Raw genomic sequence first — 19,104 nt, 5'->3', positions numbered from 1 at the left:
TCATGCTGGTAGCTTCGAGAACACTGTCCCACCATCTCGTCCTCTGTTGTGCCCTCCATCTTTCCCAACATCAGGGTCTTTTCCAGGGAGTCTTCTCTTCTCATGAGGTGGCCAAAGTATTGGAGCCTCAGCTTCAGGATCTGTCCTTCCAGTGAGCACTCAGGGCTGATTTCCTTCAGAATGGAGAGGTTTGATCTTCTTGCAGTCCATGGGACTCTCAAGAGTCTCCTCCAGCACCATAATTCAAAAGCATCAATCCTTCGGCGATCAGCCTTCTTTATGGTCCAGCTCTCACTTCCATACATCACTACTGGGAAAACCATAGTTTTAACTATACAGACCTTTGTTGGCAAGGTGATGTCTCTGCTTCTTAAGATGCTGTCTAGGTTTGTCACTGCTTTTCTTCCAAGAAGCAGGCGTCTTTTAATTTCGTGACTGATGTCACCATCTGCAGTGATCATGGAGCCCAAGAAAGTAAAATCTCTCACTGCCTCCATTTCTTCCCCTTCTATTTGCCAGGAGGTGATCTAGTCTAACCCCCTGCAATGCAGGAATCCCGCGATCCCATGGGGCTGCCTTCACCCCCCCACCCAGGACAAAACCCCTTGCAGTCCCGGCGCTCCTGTTTGAGCACAGGATTTGCGGGGGGGGGGGCGGGGAGGGGCTGGACAACCTTTAAAAAGGAGGGGTGGGGAGCCCTGCGCAGCCCCGCCCCCACCATCGAGGCGGGGTCTTTTGCACGTGGGAAAACTTCGGCAGCGGAGCGGAGAAGGGGGCGTGGCAAGGGGGTTGGCCCTGGGCGTGGCTAAGGCGCGAGGGGCGCGGCCGGGGGAGTCTCCTTTCCCTTTCTGAAAGAACATCGCCGGCTCCGCCCACTCCACTCTCCCCGACCAATTGGATAGGCTCCTCCCCGCCCCTCGCAGCCTATTGGTCCCTTTGAACGGGAGCTGCGGGAAGCGGCTGCCCGAAGGCGATGCCGCCGCCGCCGCCGCAGCTGGCTGTCATGGAGGCGCCTCGGAGCGCGGGAGGGCCGGGGTTGCGGCGCGGAGGAGGAAGGAGAGAGGAGATCGGTGAGGGTGCAGGGGTCCCCGGAGCATGTGCAGAGTGCAGGCGCGAACGGGGAAGGGGGTCCAGGAGGAAAGGAAGCTCTGGAAGCGGCCGTTTGGGGGGACTTCTCTGCTGACTCTCCAGAGGGGCTGGGGTGGGGCGTCTCCAGGGAATTAGGGGCGCCCGTTTGACTGCGACCCTCTGAGGGCTTTTCCTGTCTCTCTCTCTCTTTCCTGCAGCAGCAGCAGTGGAGGAGCGGCGGCAGAAGCTGCAAGAATATTTAGCTGCCAAAGGAAGGCTGAGACCGGCCAACACCAAGTGAGTCTTTGCTTTTGCTTTGCTTTTCGGAGTTGCTTAAAGGTAAAGGTATCCCTGACCATTAGGTCCAGTCGTGACTGACTCTGGGGTTGCGGCGCTCATCTCGCTTTATTGGCCGAGGGAGCCGGCGTACAGCTTCCGGGTCATGTGGCCAGCATGACTAAGCCGCTTCTGGCGAACCAGAGCAGCGCACGGAAACGCCGTTTACCTTCGCGCCGGAGTGGTACCTATTTATCTACTTGCCCTTTGACATGCTTTCGAACTGCTAGGTTGGCAGGAGCAGGGACTGAGCAACGGGAGCTCACTCTGTCGTGCAGATTCGAACCGCCGACCTTCTGATCGGCATGTCCTAGGCTCTGTGGTTTGACCTACAGCGCCACCCGCGTCCCTTTTGGAGTTGCTTACATAGCATCGAAATAAGAAAGTCCTTCTTCTACCTTACAATCAGTCATCATCATCGCATGGCATGCAAGGGGAAAGGGACAAGGAGGGAAGAGGAAAACTCAGAATGCAGGCGCCAAGGTGGCACAGTTTAACGCAAAGAGTTTCTCCCTGGATCAGGCCCTCCTGTAAACCTAGTGCAATAAGAGAACCTCCTGCTCATAGCTGTCAACTTTCAGATTTGAAAATAAGGGATCAACAGTCTCGAAAATAAGGGATCAGCAGCCTCACCTGTCCCGGGAACAGTCTATGGGATATCTAACAATCTAACAGACCAGGACCCTTTGAGGATGGTGAAGGCCTGCTGGCATGAGAAGAGGGGTGGGCTTCATCCTGGGCTCACAACCCTCATTCATTTGTTGCATTTATATCCTACCTTTCTCTCCAAGGAGTTCAAGGTGGTATACATAAGTTTTTGGGACGCATCTGCATCTCTGCCCATCTTCTCTACTGTCCATTTTCTACACCTGACAGGCATGTAAAGCATTCTAAAACACAGACTGGTTGCTTCACCAGGCATCCTGAGCCATAAAGATAGTAGGTTACTTTGATGTAGCTTTTGTTAATCTTTAGGTAGACGCGGGTGGCGCTGTGGGTTAAACCACAGAGCCTAGGGCTTGCCGATCGGAAGGTTGGCGGTTCGAATCCTCTCGACGGAATAAGCTCCTGTTGCTCAGTCCCAGCTCCTGCCCACCTAGCAGTTCAAAAGCACCTCAAAGTGCAAGTAGATAAATAGGTACCACTCTGGCGGGAAGGTAAACGGCGTTTCCGTGCGCTGCTCTGGTTCGCCAGAAGCGGCTCAGTCATGCTGGCCACATGACCCAGAAGCTGTGCGTCGGCTCCCTCGGCCAGTAAAGCGAGATGAGCGCCGCAACCCCAGAGTCTGTCACGACTGGACCTAATCGTCAGGGGTCCCTTTACCTTTACCTTTATATAAGTTTTCTTCCCTCCCGTTTTTATCCTGTGAAGTAGGTTAGGCTGAGAAATAAATGCGCACTTCTGCAGTCTGATCCTGTGAAAGATTCTTCAGGTGTAAATTGTATGGGATTTGGTGGGACTGCAGATCCATAGGATCATAGAGATGGAAGGGAATCTGTGGGTCATCTTGCCCCCCCCACACCCCGCAATGCAGGGGTTTACAACTGTCTCACACGAGGATCGAACCTGTAACCTTGGCATTATCGCCACACTTTAGACAACTGAGCTATCCTGTGTGCGCATGAATTGCAATCTTGGTTACATTTTTTATCCCTTGAAAGTACAGTGGAACCTCGGGTTACATACGCTTCGGGTTACATACGCTTCAGGTTACAGACTCCGCTAACTCAGAAATAGTGCTTCAGGTTAAGAACTTTGCTTCAGGATAAGAACAGAAATCGGGCTCCTGTGGCGCGGCGGCAGGGGAAGGCCCCATTAGCTAAAGTGGTGCTTCAGGTTAAGAACAGTTTCAGGTTAAGAACGGACCTCCGGAACGAATTAAGTACTTAACCTGAGGTACCACTGTAGAGGGAAGATAGAGGGAACGTTCGTCCGTATGTGGTGTAAAAGGGTAAAAGAGTATTGGGAAATGATCCATGATGAATTGGAAAATTGTTTACTTTCCCCAAAAAACCAAAGTCCTTTCTTTTGGGGAGAATTCAGACTGAAATTCCCAGGTTTCAGAAAAGGTTATTTATGTAATAAATATTTATGGCGGCCTGTGTTTTGTTAGCACCAAAATGGAAAACAAGTGAGGTCCCAACCCAAGAGTGGCAACTTAAGTTGACAGAATATGCGCAGCTTGCAGACTTAACATATAGAATAAGAGAACCAGAAGAACATACGTTTAGAGAAGATTGGAAAACGTTTATTGAATATGTGGGAAATAACTGTGTACAGCTGAAAACACTGGCAGCATTAAGAAAAATTCAACAGTGTAAATAAGTTTTGATGGATGTAATAATGGAATATTGACTGGCATAGTTTTCTAAAATATGCAGGGATTTATTATATGTAAAATGAACCATGGAAAGAGAAGAAGGGAAGTCATTGATATGTTAAGGATGCAAAAACGAGTCCTTTAAATTGTAAAACGGGGGGGGGGGGAGGGTTAAGAAAGTAATTTATTTTCAAACTTTTCCTTATGCTGCACAGACCCTACTTGAAGAACAACAACAGGCAGAAGAATCCAATTCCCTCCAAAGCACAACCTGTAAGTAGACAAGATCCAGTGAGCCTCTGTATTGTGATCTAGAGAGCCAGAGTGGTGTAGTGGTTAGATTGCTGGACTGGGATCCAGGAGACCAGGGTTCAAATCAGTTGGCCATCAAGCTCCCTGGGTGACCCAGAGCGGTCACTGCCTCTCAGGTTAATTGAAGGAGAACCATGTACACCACTTGGAGCTCCTTGGAGGAAAAATTGGAATATAAGTGCAATAAATAAATAATAAATGTTTATTCTGACCAATGGCATGCAGAGTGTCTGAGACTCTGGATCTTTCTGGGGGCTTGCTTGGGATTTAGATCCAGCCCCTTTTACCAGGATAATCTGTCTTTTCCTCACAATAGCTGGTGTGAGCTGGCAAGCTGTCTTGGCAGTGGAGCCCAAGTCCACTCAGAGGGTGGCAACTTGTGTTGGAGGAAAACCTTGCTGTTCAAACCTCCTGTCACAGGAAGAAGGGAGGCATCCTCTGGTCTCCTGTTCTGATAAATATATAGAGTGTCATCCTCATTCTTTCTCTCCTATGGAGCCGTACAAATTTGGTGACCGTTACTGAATTATCACTATATTTGTTTATATCACACCGTTTTCCCAGAATGGGACTCAAGGTGGCTTGCACAAATTGAAACAACACAGACAAAATATAGGATGGAAGAAATTTAAAGATTATTTACAGAAATATTGTAAAATTAAGGAATTTTAGAAGGATGTTGGATAGAAATTAAGTGGTTTCCAGCTGTAATGCTTTAAGAGATACGAAAAAAGGTTTACAAATGGGTAAAAGCTTAATGGTAAGGATTTGCTGAACTAACAAATTGAATTGGAATACAAAAAAGGGAGGTACGAGGAGGTCCGGGGAAATAAGTGCAAGGAAGATAGGTTATGGAAAATTAACGTGTTTTAAACTGTTTTATTTTGTATGTTTCTTTTTATTTTTTACTTTTTTGTTATATCTTAAAAACTTTATACTTTTTTTTTCTGTATTCTGTATTCTCCGGTATTTTTCGAAACTTTAATAAATATCATTTTTTAAAAAAAAAAAAAGACAAAATATAGGATGCTAAAAACATTTTTTTTAAAGTTTAAAAGTAGGTAAATTCAACTACATCTGTTCTTTATATTATTTTAATTCTATTAAAATACAGATAATAAAAACAGCACAACCCTATTTAAAGCTCTTTCCTTTTAAAAAAACAGTCAGTTCCTACAGGCCTGCCAGAATACAGTGGTACCTCGGGTTACAGACGCTTCAGGCTACAGACTCCGCCAACCCAGAAATATTACCTCGGGTTAAGAACTTTGCTTCAGGATGAGAACAGAAATCGTGCTCCGGCAGCACGGCGGCAGCAGGAGGCCCCATTAGCTAAAGTGGTGCTTCAGGTTAAGAACTGTTTCAGGTTAAGAACGGACCTCCAGAATGAATTAAGTACTTAACTAGAGGTACCACTGTAAAACAGTTTTCACCTGCTGGCAGAAGGAAAGCAAGGAGGGAGGCAGTCTAGGGTCATTAGGGAGGGAGTTCCAGTGGCCCTCTCCCACATCCTGAAGCATGCCTGTGAGGGTGGTGGGGTGGAAAAAAACCTCCCCCAAAGATCTCATGCACTTAACGCATTCTCAGACCGTGTTTTCTGCAAGGCACTCTGCACATGCTTTTAGTTCCCCCAAATTCAAACAAGTAACATGTCAGATTCACTGTTGTTTTTATGTGAAAGTGCAATATTTCTCATCCTTCCTTCCCCCCACCCTTTTCTCTGCTGTCTAAAAACTCTTTTCCCAAATGCTCCTGTCTTTCTATACATTGACTTACTCAAGTTAAAGGTATTTCTCTAAGATTCCTCACTAAAATTGTCCTCATGTGATGATTGCGTGGGCATTAAGTTATTCCTTGAGTATGTCACAATGTTCTGTTAAAGCAAATATGTCCATAGGGGCTCGTTATATATATATATATTTTAAAACTCCTTCAAAATAACTGAACAGACATGGCACTTTTCAAGCTACCATAAGTTGAGATCTGAATAGTGGCAGGGAAGGCTGCCTCCTTTGCTGGGGTCACAGGAGCAGATTAAGAGGCACTTGTTTGCTCAGGCTCTGGAGTATCGAAAGAAATTGTCCAAGGTCTCCATGCTATTATTTTTATTTATCTATAAAAATAATGTGTACTGCTAAATCATAAATATATACAGTGGTACCTTGGTTCTCGAAGGTAATCCATTCCGGAAGACCGTTCGAATTCCGAAACATTCAAAATCTGAGATGCAAAGGGCTGGCTTCAAATGCAATTAAGAAAACTGAAAAAAACACAGAGCGGAAGCCGTTCGACTTCCGAAGTGCATTCAAAAACGGAAGCGTTTACTTCTGGGTTTTCGGTGTTCGGGTTCCGAAACGTTCGACAACGGAGACTTTTGAGAACCGAGGTACCACGGTATACTCTGTGTGTGTGCTTTGCAGCAATAAAAACAATTAAAGCATAACAAAGTTAAAATCGGACATCAGTTAACCATTGTGGAAGAATTCGTTCTTAGTTGCCTGCATAGGTCTGATGGAATAGAATGCTTTTCAGCAGGCGCTGAATCTAGTGGCAGAGAGTTCCACAGGATGGGAACAATGGCACTAAAGGCAATTGAATATTTTTGTTTGTTCAAAGGCTTTTACTATTTTTCTAATTCTGTTTTACATAAAATGTCCTGAAAGCTCTATTTGGTGAAAAATTGATTTAAAGAGTTTCTCAAATAATTTCACCGTATTATTTTCTCTATTTCCAGACTGTCGGATCCCGGAAAACCGTTGCCCCAAGCACAGCCAAAAGTGCATCGACCAGGGAGGCAAAGGGGCTGGGACCTGCTAGCAAAGTCCTTCCAGATAAGGCTTCCAGGGCTCTCGTGCATCAGGAGCCAAACAATGCACCCACACAACTTCCAAGGAAGCGGGGGCCCATACTTCCTCTCCCCTCAAAGCCCCCTGCTAGAAAACACCCTGAGAAGCTGGTCAGCAGGATCTCATCTGCTGGACATCACTTAGGCAGGACGAAACAACCTGGAAAGCAGGAATTGGCCACAGCATCTGGGACGTCAAAAGTCCTTTCAGACTCTAACAAGGCAGAGCAGGATAAAGAGAACTCTGGGCTGAAGCGTGTTGGGCAGCCTCAGAAGAGAGAGACGTCTCGCTTCAGCCTCCAAGCCAAATCCCAAGCTGGCTCAAAACCGCCCATGAAGAACTGCAAGCAGGCTGTGGAAAAGATCACCCTTTCGAAAAACCACAGGGCCACTGTGGCACAGGTTAAGCCCAGAGCACCCTTAGGGGGTCCTCAGAGGCAAGTAAACAGCATCTCAGCGGTGCGGACTTCACCACCCAGTGGACGCCCCTCGGCTGTTTCTAGGCCAGGAGTCCGAGGCCAAAATCCCAGATTAATAAAGCAGTCTGCGGTGATTCCACAGGCCACTGGTCCGCCTGTTCCTGGAGGGTCTCTGGCTGGGAGGGAATCAACAGTGTCATCCTCATCCCTGGGCATTCTTCAGAGGGGTCGGTCCAGGCAGCAGGCTGGTGCTCTGCAGGAGAGACCGCTGCCCGGGCGCCACGGGGCCTTGCAGAGGAAACGGAAGGCCACTCCGGAGAGATGTCGTTCAGCAGCGCCTGGTGGCGCCAAGCAGAACAGAAGCCCAGCAGGGAGGGACCCGGGCAGCAAGAAGTTCAAGCAAGCGCCCAGGACTCCCGAGCCAAAATCCAGGCACAGAGCCTCGGAGCAGGGCTCTGGAGGACGTGGGAGAGGCGCACCCAGAGCAAAGCAGCCGGCGAGGGAGACAGGCCAAGAGCCCAAGACCCCAGGCACACGGGATCGGAGGCAAGTTGAACCCAGAGCGGGTTGCATTCACTCATCCTGCCCTGAGCAGTGACTGGCAAGGGTGCATTGTGGGCATCTGGGCCGATAAAGTGACCTTTCTTGGGTTTGCCCCTGGAATGTTTGGGCCCTTGTTCACAATAGAGCAGACAAGTGGGTGCCTGAGTGGCTCTTGCACTCACTTCAATTATTCATTTATAAAAATACATTATTATTATTATTATTATTATTATTATTATTATTTATACCCCACCCTCCCCAGCCAAGGCCGGGCTCAGGGCGGCTAACAAGCAATAATAAAAACAAGTTGAATGAATACAACTTAAAAACAAGATTAAAATACAACATTAAAAAATTCAAACATTAAAATATTAAAATGCAGCCTCATCACAGGAGGAGAAAGGAAAAAGAAAAACATCAGAGCAACTTACAGCAATAAATGCATAAAACTATGCCATAAAACTATACAGTTGTACTTTGGATCCCAAAGGCCCTGGAACTTGGATGTTTTGCTTCCCGAACGCCGCAATCCCGGAAGTGATTGTTCTGGTTTGCAAATGTTATTTCGGAACCCGAACATCTGATGGGGCTTCCGCGGCTTCCGATTGGCTGCAGGAACTTCCTGCAGCCAATCAGAAGTCACAATTTGGTTTTGGAAGGCGAACAGACTTCCGGAACAGATTCTGTGTCAATTTCCAAGGTACAACTGTATAAAGAAGTTTAGAACACACATCGATTAACCATTGTGGGATGATGTATCCTTAATTGTCTGCACAGGCAGGCATTTAAAGTTTGGCACAGAGGTTGCCTGCTGAATCTCTGGTGGCAGAGAGTTCCACAGGACTGGACTGATGCCACCGTCTTGTTCCATCTGTCCGTCTTTCCTGTGTGGGGAATGGGGTCTAGGCGTGTCCCTTAAGGGTGGGCCAGCGCATGGCCAAACTGCTGCCTCAATCCCTCATGCACCAGTGTGCTGTAATGTTCAGAGGAACCCCTAGATCTTTATTCAGCCGAGGTGCCTCCATATCTCCACCAGGTTCTGCTGATGGACTAATAGGAGATTCAAGATTACAGTTTGGAAAAGGCACACTAAAGTGCCTCCTTGTGAGTGAATCTGCTTGCAGATAGACCTTCCACACTTGACAGGGGACATCGTGTCCATGTGTTACTTTGTGTGCATGGGGAGCCACCCTCTTGGGAATGATGAGCCGTGATTCCTGCATTGCAGCGGGTCAGGCTAGATGGCCCTTTGTGTCCCCTCCAGCTCTGCAATTCTATGAATACTGAAGGCACGCAGAAAGCAGCTCTAAACAAAGGAGGGACAAGGAAGAAGAAAAGTGATAGGCCTGCAAGGGGTCATAGATGACCCCAATTTTGCTCTGGCTTCTAACTAATAATTGGACCTCCTTGGCCATGGGTAGGCAAACTAAGGCCCAGGGGCCGAATCCAGCCCAATCGCCTTCTCACTCCAGCCCGCGGACGGTCCGGGAATTGGCGTGTTTTTACATGAGTAGAATGTGTGCTTTTATTTAAAATGCATCTCTGGGTTGTTTGTGGGGCATAGGAATTTGTTCATTTTTATTTTTCAAAATAGAGTCCTGCCCACCACATGGTCTGAGGGACAGTGGACCGGCCCACGGCTGAAAAAGATGTCTGACCCCTGTTCTTGGCCATGGGGAGGCAAACTAAGGCCCAGGGGGCTGGATCCAGCTCAATCGCCTTCTTATTCCAGCCTGCGGACGATCCAGGAATCAGCATGTTTTTACATGAGTAGAATGTGTGCTTTGATTGAAAATGCATCTCTGGGTTATTTGTGGGGCATAGGAATTCCCCCCCCCCTTCAAAATATAGTCCGGCCCCCCACAAGGTCGGAGGGACAGTGGACTGGCCCCCTGCTGAAAAAGTTTGCTGACCCCTGTCCTTGGCCATCCTATTGCCCGCAAAGCCACAGAGGCTCTGATCAAGACCAGGCTTTTTACTGTAGCCAGGGAGATGCGTCAAGAGTGGCAGTGAGAGCCACCAACTCAGACGGCTTTGAAAGAGGATTAGACAAATTCAGGGAGAGGCCTTTTTCCACCTACCTTACCCCACCCTTCAGCTCTAGGAGTCTTTTCCAGACCATGACTTTGGGAACAGCAGCAGCAGCAGCTGGGACGAAAGAAGGGATAATTTTTTTAATTGAAAAATTCATAAGTTGTGTGTCCTCGTTTCTCAATTTGATCCTTTTACGTGGTTTGGTATGTTTTGTGGGATTTTATGCATTGTAAATTGCTGCCATTTTTATTGATTATACCTTTGCAATTCTTTATTGTTAAGTGTGAACTATTTAATTATTATCTGTTGGCATTTAATTATACTGTTTACAGTGGTACCTCGGGTTACAGACGCTTCAGGTTACTGGCTCCGCTAACCCAGAAATAGTGCTTCAGGTTAAGAACTTTGCTTCAGGATGAGAACAGAAATCGCGCGGCAGCAGTGGGAGGCCCCATTAGCTAAAGTGGTGCTTCAGGTTAAGAACAGTTTCAGGTTAAGAACGGACCTCCCCTCCAGAACAAATTAAGTATTTAACCCGAGGTACTACTGTACTGTTATATTTTAATGCCTTATTAAATATGTATTCATTAGATATGTTGTTCTGGCATTGTTGTTATGGGTCAGATTGTGATTAGGCGTGTGACCTCTGCTGTCTGTCTTGTTGCTCCTTCAGCTTGCAAACCGCCTCGTTTGTAGCAATATAGAAAGGCGGTAGACAAATTAAAAGTGAAATGAAAGTGGCCGCTGATCCGGCCGGCCTCTCTTCGGTTCTGACGTCGTCTGACCTCTCCTTGATCTCCCTTAGGAAGCAGCTAGAGGAGTGGTTGGCATCCAGAGGGAAACAGTACAAGCGGCCCCCGATGACCTTCCCCGTTAAAAGGCGGCCCCCGCCCAAGGAGAGGGAGGCCCTGGACCGCTCCTTCTGGGACCGCATGGAGGAAGAGATGGAGCAGCAAAAGGTGGCACAGCAAATCGCCAGCACTTTGGCAGAGTGCATGAAGCTGGCAGATGAGGTGAGCTGTGGGTCTTCCGTCTAGTCTGGAAAGTTGCCCACGAGCTTCATCCTTCGATGGGGCAAAAAGTGCAGGCCTGGTTGGTTAGACTGATAAGCGCCACCCATCAATAAATATTCAGTGTGTGGCTTAAAAGCAGAACCGTTTACAAAATAACACATGCAATCATTAAAACCCACAAGGAATGATAAAAGCAGGGAGAAAAACCTGTCATGGGACACCAAGGCAGCCTCAATATTGTTTTTCTTTGCTTTGAAACTCTCCTTTCTCCCACCCTGCCGGGAGCAGAGTTTTTCCACAATTGAGCAGGATATAAATGAAATAAGGAAGTCAAATCAGGTTTTTATTGTTTGCGGCCCTTGGCCCATTGCACTGTAACTCTCAGGAAACAAACTGGGCAGTCCAAGAGTCAGTTGAAACAGAGACATTTTCAGAAGTGCCCGTTGCCCAACATCAAAGGGAATGTTCCCTAAATCATTTATATGGGGGGGGGGTCTGAATTGAGCCTGTGGAACTCCCTGACCCTTTGCAGACTGAAGCGGGGAATGTCAGGCCTGACGGGCAGCAAGTTCAAGCCCATTTTCTATGGGGAAGTCAGAATGCAGGACCCGTCTGCATATATTAGAGCTGTTTGACAGTGGAACAGACCACCTTGGAAAGGGGTTGACTCCTTCATGGGAGGTTTTTAAAGGGAGGTTGGGTGACTTAAGGTTCAAGGGGCAGGTAACAATTAAAACACAAAATTACACCGAAAGCAAAACAAAAAACAATTTAAAACAACTAAAAATTACAGAAATAAAGAGGGTCCTAAAATATACCGTATTTTTCGCGCCATAAGACGCACTTCTCCCCTCCTAAAAAGTAAGGGGAAATGTGTGTGCTTCTTATGGAGCGAATGCAGGCGGGAGGGAGGCGGGAAAAGCCCCCAAGAGCCGCACACACACTCTGCGCGGCTCTTGAAGGCTTTTCCCCAAAGAGGGAGAACGGCAGCCTGTCACTGACGAGCTGTCCTTCTCCCACCTCATAGAAAAGCCCCCAAGAGCCGCGCTCCCTTTAAAGAGAGGGAGATGGGGGAAGGGACAGAGGGCAGCCCCTCAGTCCCTTCCCCCACCTCCTGGAAAAGCCCCCAAGAGCCGCACTCTCTTTCACAAGCCGTGTGGAGCGTGTGTGCGGCTCTTGGGGGCTTTTCTCCCTCCTCTGGGAAAAGCCTGCAAGTGCCGCACACATGCTCCACGCGGCTCGTGAAAGGGAGCGCTGAGCAGAGCCTGGGATGCATACAGGCTATGCTCAGCACTCCCTTTAAAAATATTTTTTTTCCTTGCATTCCCTCTCTAAAAACTAGGTGCGTCTTATGGAGCGAAAAATACGGTACGTCTCCAGGGTCAAGAGGGACTGGGTTTTTTTATGCCTCCTTTTCTATGCCCAGCTCTGTAATGTCCGGAGGTACAGGAATGCCCACCCAGTTTTCTGTCTTCAGTACCAGCGACTTTGCCATCTGCTGGTTCTATCCTCAAGCACCAGGGCAAAAGGAAAACGAAAACCAATTTTGCACAAATACACCCTTAAGGTTGTGGTAGCGCTGCCCAATGGAAACTGTCTGCCTACAGAGCGAGCCCAAAGTGTTCATCTGCCGGCCTCCTTCTGACTCCTTTCTGTTTCCCTCCAGGGGGTTCCTTCGGAAGAGCTCCTGGCCATGCTGTCCCACATCCCAGAGGCTGAGAAGTTTGCCCGGTTCTGGGTCTGCAAGGCGAAGCTGCTGGCCCGCCAAGGCCCGTTGGATGCAGCCGGGCTGTACCGTGCTGCTGCTTGCGCTGGAGCTGTGGTGGGTGGAATCTCCTCACTCTTGGCCTCTCGTCCGCTGTGTCTGCTGCAGAGAGGCAGTGTGGTGTAGTGGTTAGAGTGCTGGGCCAGGACCTGGGAGGCCAGGGTTCAAAATGAAGTCAGACCCACGGAGGCCCAAAGGAGCTTTTCCCCTTGCAAGGACATGCCAAGAGGTGTGGGGAGGGGCAGGGCTCCCCAGCAAAGGCAGAGCCCTACACCAGCCTCCTGCCTCCCTAAGCGTCTGGGCTTGAGCTTCCTGACCCCCAAAGCGGGGTCCCTTTGCCCATCCCACCTGGACTGAGAATGCTCAAAAAATCTGCTTGACCGGGATTTGCACAAGAGGTGCCCCCAGAACATGGGGCGCACCCCCAGTAAGGAGCCATTTCTTGCTTTGGGCTCTTGTTCACATCAGATCAGGGGGGCTGGACTTTCCTAGATGACCCCTGGGAGTCCCTACAAGTCTATGATTCTCTGGGGGCTGCTGGAAGACGTGTGTGCCCACAGGCAGGGGAGGGGGTTGCAATTGGCTGTGGTCCCCCCACCTCTCCTATAAAGGACCATCCGTCCTGGGGTGGAGCTGTTAAGCAGCCAGTCCTGTGGAATCTCTCTTGCTGGGGCCGCCAGCTCTGGGCCCCCACAATGTGCGTCTCTCCCCCTGCCCCCCAAACAGCTGTAGCAAAAGGATGTTTGTGCATGAAACCTGCTCCCTCGAAAGGTGGTGGACTTGCCTTCATTGGATATACCGTATTTTTTGCTCTATAAGACTCACCTTTTCCCTCCTAAACAGTAAGGGGGAATGTGTGTGTGTGTCTTATGGAGCAAATGCAGGCTGCGCAGCTATCCCAGAAGCCAGAACAGCAAGAGGGATTGCTGCTTTCACTGTGCAGCAATCCCTCTTGCTGTTCTGGCTTCTGAGATTCAGAATATTTTTTTTCTTGTTTTCCTCCTCCAAAAACTAGGTGCGTCTTGTGGTCTGGTGCGTCTTATAGAGCGAAAAATACGGTATTTTTAGCAAAGGTGGAGGATCGTTCACCTGGGATTCCTGCATTGCAGGGGGTTAGACTAGATGACTCCTTGGGGGCCCTTGCAACTCTACGATTCTGTGAAATCCTGCAGGCAGCGCTCTGAGGCCTGAGGAGGTCAGGTGGGATTGCTATGAGGAATTATGAAAAATGAAGCAAGCCGTTGTGTCAGCAATGAAAGCATTGCGTTGACTGGGTTTGACAGTCATTTCTGATCAAATCCCATAAGCCTCTGCAACTCTGCCCATCTTCTCTACTGTCCATTTTCTACACCTGACAGGCACGTAAAGCATTCTAAAACACAGACTGGTTGCTTCACCAGGCATCCTGAGCCATAAAGATAATAGGTTACTTTGATGTAGCTTTTGTTAATCTTTAGGTAGACGCGGGTGGCGCTGTGGGTTAAACCACAGAGCCTAGGGCTTGCCGATCAGAAGGTCGGCGGTTTGAATCTCTGCGACGGGGTGAGCTCCCGTTGCACGGTCCCTGCTCCTGCCCACCTAGCAGTTTGAAAGCACGTCAAAGTGCAAGTAGATAAATAGGTAGCGCTCCGGCGGGAAGGTAAACGGCGTTTCTGTGCGCTGCTCTGGTTCGCCAGAAGCGGCTTTGTCATGCTGGCCACATGACCCAGAGGCTGTACGCCGTCTCCCTCGGCCTGTAAAGCGAGATGAGCGCCGCGACCCCAGAGTCGGTCACGACTGGACCTAATGGTCAGGGGTCCCTTTACCTTTACCTTTAGGTAGATCTTAGGGCCAGGAAACAGAGTTTCACATGGAAGTGATAAAGATGCCTAATCTTTACTGATGGGTAGCCGTGTTGGTCTGCCATAGTCGAAGTAAAAAATTCTTAGTGCTACAGGAAAGAATTTTTTACTTCGACTAATCTTTACTGCTTGTTTATGACCTCCGGGGTTGCTGAATGCATTCCTCCTTTAGTCCTGTTTTACTTACCCCAGAATGTATGCATGCTCAAATTAGCTCTTTGTAGTTTTAACTTTAACTTTGTCCCCACGTGGGGTTTTTTGAAATGCTCAGAGGAAATCTGATTGGTTCTTACAAACACTGTGTAAAGGGTTCTTTGGTTTATAAAACAACCTGGGCCAGGGGGTGGACAGATTAGTATTAACACTTCCTCCCAGAGACTTGCTGGTCAAGCCTGGTGTGTATTTTATTAATCAGAGTCCAATCCTTCCTTGCTTTTGGAATGCAACAGCCTGCTCTGGTCGCTCAGTGATGGACTTCGTTTTGCTCTCATTCCAGCCACTACGAGAGTTGAGAGATGCCCTTGTTGACACTCTGAAGCGTTCCAGTCAAGCCTGGGGTAAGCAGTGGATCAAGCCAAGGGCCCATCTGGTCCCAGCATCCTGTTCTCACAGGGGCCAGCCAGATGCCTTTGGGAACCCGCAAGCAGGATTCGAGCCCAAGAGCCTTCTCCCCTCCTGTGGTTTCCAGCTGCTGAGATTCAGAAGCACTGCTGCCTCCAGCTGTGGAGGCCAGAGCATAGCCATCATCGCTGGCTGGTCTGGGCTTCGGGCCTGCCAGCCAAACTCTCCCCCCCCCCCAAACACACACACAAAAGAGTGGAGAGAGGGCAGCTTCTCTTCCCCCGTGTAGAATACAGTGGTACCTCTGGTTGCGAGCAGGATCCGTTCCGGAGCCCCGTTCACAACCCGAGCAGAACGCAATCTGTATGTGCACGGGTCGCGATTCGCCACTTCTGCGCATGCGCATGACGTTATTTTGAGCACCTGTGCATGCGCGAGCGGCAAAACCCGGAAGTAACCCGTTTACCTTTTCAGGAGGTATCCTGAAAGAGCATAGCCTGAACCAAACGTAACAAGAGGTATGACTGTACCTTACTGCTGCTTTAAGGCCAGTGCCTAGCGAAGGAATTGTAAACAAAATGATTTTTCAGTTTCCTCACTGGAGGTTAATGTTGTATCTCTGCATCTGGGAATATACGCAGGCGGCCTTTTGCAGGCAATGCCCAAAGCAAGCCCTGTATCCCTCTCTCAGTTCTGCAGGCAATGCTCCTGGTTTTTCCAGATGGGGTTGGGCTAAGCATTCTTGGGTCCCAGTCAAAGCTTCCATTTTCTGGCGCCCTTGTGTCAAAACCTTCCTGCGAGGGAGCGATGTTCCTTTGCTTCTTGCCAAAGCTTCCTTAGAGCTCAGGACCATTCCCTGCAAGAGTGTGTCCCAGGTTGGGCCTAGTATCTGCAAGGAACCGTGCACCTCCACATCCAACACAGTGGCTCTCGTGACCCCGTCCTCGATCCCAAAGTGGCCATGGACTGTTGGATTCATGCCCTGCTTTCCTTCAGCAGAGGCGGCTCCCTGTTCTTCAGAGTTTTTCAAACATTGCACATCGAGAAGGCTGGGTGCGTGTTTCTTTTTACCAGATTGCGATTTCTGCATCTATAAGTCTACGTTCAGTATATATTTTGTTTCTCTTGTGTCTTAATGCACCGTAGCTTGCTCTGCGTGTCCTAATGCAGCCCTGCAGGGAGAGAGCTTTGGACCTGGATGGATGGGGGCGGGCAGGGAGGGGTAACGCTGGAGAATCTCAGCACCGTTTGAATTTTGTTGGGCCTGAGAGCACTGGAGTCGCCTCCCTGGCAGCATGGCTGGGTAGGCAGCAGGCAAGAGCAGGGCAGGACCATAGCTGTCAACTTACAGATTTGAAAATAAGGGACCAGCAGCCTCGAAAATAAGGGATCAGCAGCCAAAATAAGGGATTTTCCGGGCACAGGTATGTTTAACTTCTGAGCCCCTCCGAGCCAAAGGCAGAAAGCCCAGCCAGCAGCCAAACGAAGCCTCAAGCAGTGGTTCCCACAGCGCAGCAACCCGGCAAAGGGGATGCAGCAAGGAAAACCACCGTCACCTCTCCGCTGGGAAGCGCTGAGCAAAGGCGAGTCCCCAGGCAACGCAGCCGATTTGATCGGCACAAGGCATGCAAGCTCCAGCCCCCAGTCGTTCTTAGACTCCTTACTGGGTGAGCAACGCAGCCAAGCAACACAGTTGGAGCCTCCCTCCTCCCTGGCCGGCAAGGAGGGAGGGAGAGGAGCTGCTTCCTTTGAAACCCGGGAAATTTAAGGGACATGGCGCTGGGATAAGGGACTGTCCCGCCAAATAAGGGACGCTTGACAGCTATGGGCAGGACCCTCTGGAGCCAGCTTGAAAGAAAGATGCCCCACTTGCTGTCGGTTGCCAGCTGTGGCAATGGGCCCTCTGGGCGACTGCCTGCCCCTGGAAGCAGGACAGTCTTCTGCATAGGGACATGGAGCAGTTTCTGCAAAACCAGAACAGGTGTGCCCTTCTTTCCCTTGCCAGCAAGGCCCCTCCAGGCTGCTCTGGGCAAAGGCAGGCCCAGCTCAGGGCTCTTCCTCTTCAGCCACTGCCTCTCCTTCAATGGCTTCTCTCTCTTCTCCCCCAACAGCAACCCCTGCTGAACTCCGACTTCCCGGCAAGGAGCAGGCGCAGAGCAGCGGGCAAGGACCGGCTTGCCAGCCTCTTTCGGCAATCAAGCTTCAAGTGGCATCGCTGCCCAGGTAAGAGGTGGGCCTTAGCTCTGTCTTTTTCAACGCTACCCTATCCTTTCTGAGGTGAGGCAACCAGGAAAAGGACAAGATGGCGGAGCAGGCCGGGGCAACTGGCCGCCTTCTGGTTCTGAGGGGTCCTCTATGATTCCATGCCCTCTGTCCCTTTCCAGAGCCAAGGAGCCGAGTGCGAGGCCAAGCCTGAAGCTCCTGACCCCCGTGCGGCGGTCTCTGCGGATCGAGCGGGCGTCTGCTCGCTACCCACAGATGCTGAGGGACCACGACCCCGTCGTGTCCTGCCTGAACGAAATCATGGACGCGGAGGACGGCTGTCGCTTCATCTTCCGCAAGAATGAAGCTTTGCCAGAGACGGTGGAGGTGGAGGGCTTTCTGCCACGGACCTCGGTGCCAGCCTCCCCAGACCCACCCCTGCGCAGGCCCCTGTTCTGTTAGAGCTGAATCGGCGGACTGGAAATGTGGGGGGTCATAGCATGGGACCCTTTTCAGAATATATATATGCATCTTTATTCTTGAAATGATTAAAAAAAGAAAAAGAAAACAACCTTTTTGACAACACAGGTGGCTTTAGGAAGCGGCAAGAATTGGGGGGGGGGGTCCCCTCATCTCTCCCAGCTGGATTTCTCTCTGAGCAAAAGGAATTTGGGGGGATGCAGAGCCTCTGCCTGCCATTTTGTGGGCACAGGCAGGGAAGGGTCCTCCCCATATCCTGGTTGTGGAATGGGTTTTTCAGAGTGGGGGGGTGGGGCTGGCATCCTGGGCTTGGCACTGCCGGGCCTCACCCTAAACGAAGTCCAAGTCTTGGGTGCCAGGTGGCCGTGAACGGGAAGCCCCTTGGCGGTGGCATTTGTGTGGATTTTCTGGGAGCTGCGAGTGGATTGTTAGCTCTTCCACGTTTCTCACAAGAGAGGGCATTGTGGCAAAGGGGTTGCTCAGGGCTCCCCTTGGACCTGGCGTGGGGCTGTTTCTAAACTCCTTTATGGGGCTGCTTCTGGCTTCTCTGAAAGACACTTCAAGCTCGAATCTGCACCGCTGCAAGCCATCCTCAGTGGGCGGCCACCGTGCCCCCAAATTGTGCCCCTCTTCTCCCTCGGACATTCTTTTCCTTTGGGAGGTCCTTGTGCTCGAGGGACAGCTGAGGGCCTTGTCTGGGTTGCCAGTGCTCAGCAACGAGGCCACAGCTGTTCCTGTCAAAACACACAGCCACAGCCCCCTACATTTGTGGCAACTGCATTGACCTCCGTCAGTGCCCAGGCAGAAGAGGGGCTCGGGTTTTCCCCAACCCCACCAGAGAGCCTCTCCTTTGCTGTAAGAATCTCCCGATTTCTTCCCAGGACTTCTTGAGTCTTTGGAAGGGCAGGACGGCCTAGTGGCTGGAGCCTTGAGGGAAGGGGCTTCCCTCCAGCACAGCGGCAGGGGGTCACACTGGATTTCTCCCTTAAATCCTTGGCCCCACAACTGCAGGGGCCACAATCCTTTGGGGAGGTGGTTGAAGCCAGCAGACATAAGGAGCTCAGCTGGGGCTGCTCCCCAGAAAGCTCCCGCTTTGGAAAGCAGCCGTGGGGTAAGCCTCCCGGAAAGACCTCCTGGAGCCACCCCCTGGGAAGTTGAGCAGAAGCCCTTTGCCTCTCTTTGGAATCGGGAGCGTCACAGGGAAGGGTCTGGGGCGGACCTCTCCTCCCCCCACCCCTCCCTTAGCAGCTTAAGGCGTTCGTTCCACTCAAGGTTTTCCTTCCGCATCCTCCGTTGGGGTCTGGCTCAGTCGTGTTCATCGTCAGTGTCTTCCTGGGAAGCGCTGTGTAGCTTCTACAGGACAGG

At 50.2% G+C, this 19,104-nt stretch overlaps 2 protein-coding genes across 4 annotated transcripts in view; one reads left to right on the top strand and one right to left on the bottom strand.

Moving 5' to 3' along the window:
* The first annotated feature begins 961 nt into the window (after positions 1-961).
* Positions 962-19,026, top strand: CKAP2L (cytoskeleton associated protein 2 like). Of its 3 annotated transcripts, XR_013989663.1 has the most exons (10): positions 962-1,070; positions 1,287-1,365; positions 3,940-3,997; positions 6,771-7,850; positions 10,687-10,890; positions 12,557-12,712; positions 14,993-15,053; positions 17,169-17,280; positions 17,442-18,845; positions 18,899-19,026. XR_013989663.1 is itself a non-coding variant. In XM_081017382.1 (9 exons), the coding sequence occupies exons 1-9, from the start codon at positions 974-976 to the stop codon at positions 17,719-17,721; spliced, it is 2,127 nt and encodes a 708-aa protein (XP_080873508.1). In that variant the 5' UTR covers positions 962-973; the 3' UTR covers positions 17,722-19,026. The 3 variants fall into 3 exon arrangements, 2 of the variants coding, with proteins under 2 accessions (XP_080873508.1, XP_080873507.1); XM_081017382.1 differs by having other exon boundaries at positions 6,771-7,846; positions 10,683-10,890; positions 17,442-19,026; XM_081017381.1 differs by having other exon boundaries at positions 17,442-19,026.
* NT5DC4 (5'-nucleotidase domain containing 4) overlaps positions 17,769-19,104 on the bottom strand; it is a 38,910-nt gene continuing 37,574 nt past the window's right edge. Inside the window, exon 18 of the mRNA XM_081017435.1 lies at positions 17,769-19,092. Coding sequence (XP_080873561.1) covers positions 19,045-19,092 — 48 coding nt within the window. The 3' untranslated portion in view covers positions 17,769-19,044. The remainder of the gene's footprint in view (positions 19,093-19,104) is intronic.

The sequence above is a fragment of the Podarcis pityusensis genome (genome assembly GCF_964106645.2).
Source record: "Podarcis pityusensis genome assembly, chromosome: 8".
Taxonomy (NCBI): Eukaryota; Metazoa; Chordata; class Lepidosauria; order Squamata; family Lacertidae; genus Podarcis; species Podarcis pityusensis.
This window is presented reverse-complemented; position numbering and strand designations above follow the sequence as displayed.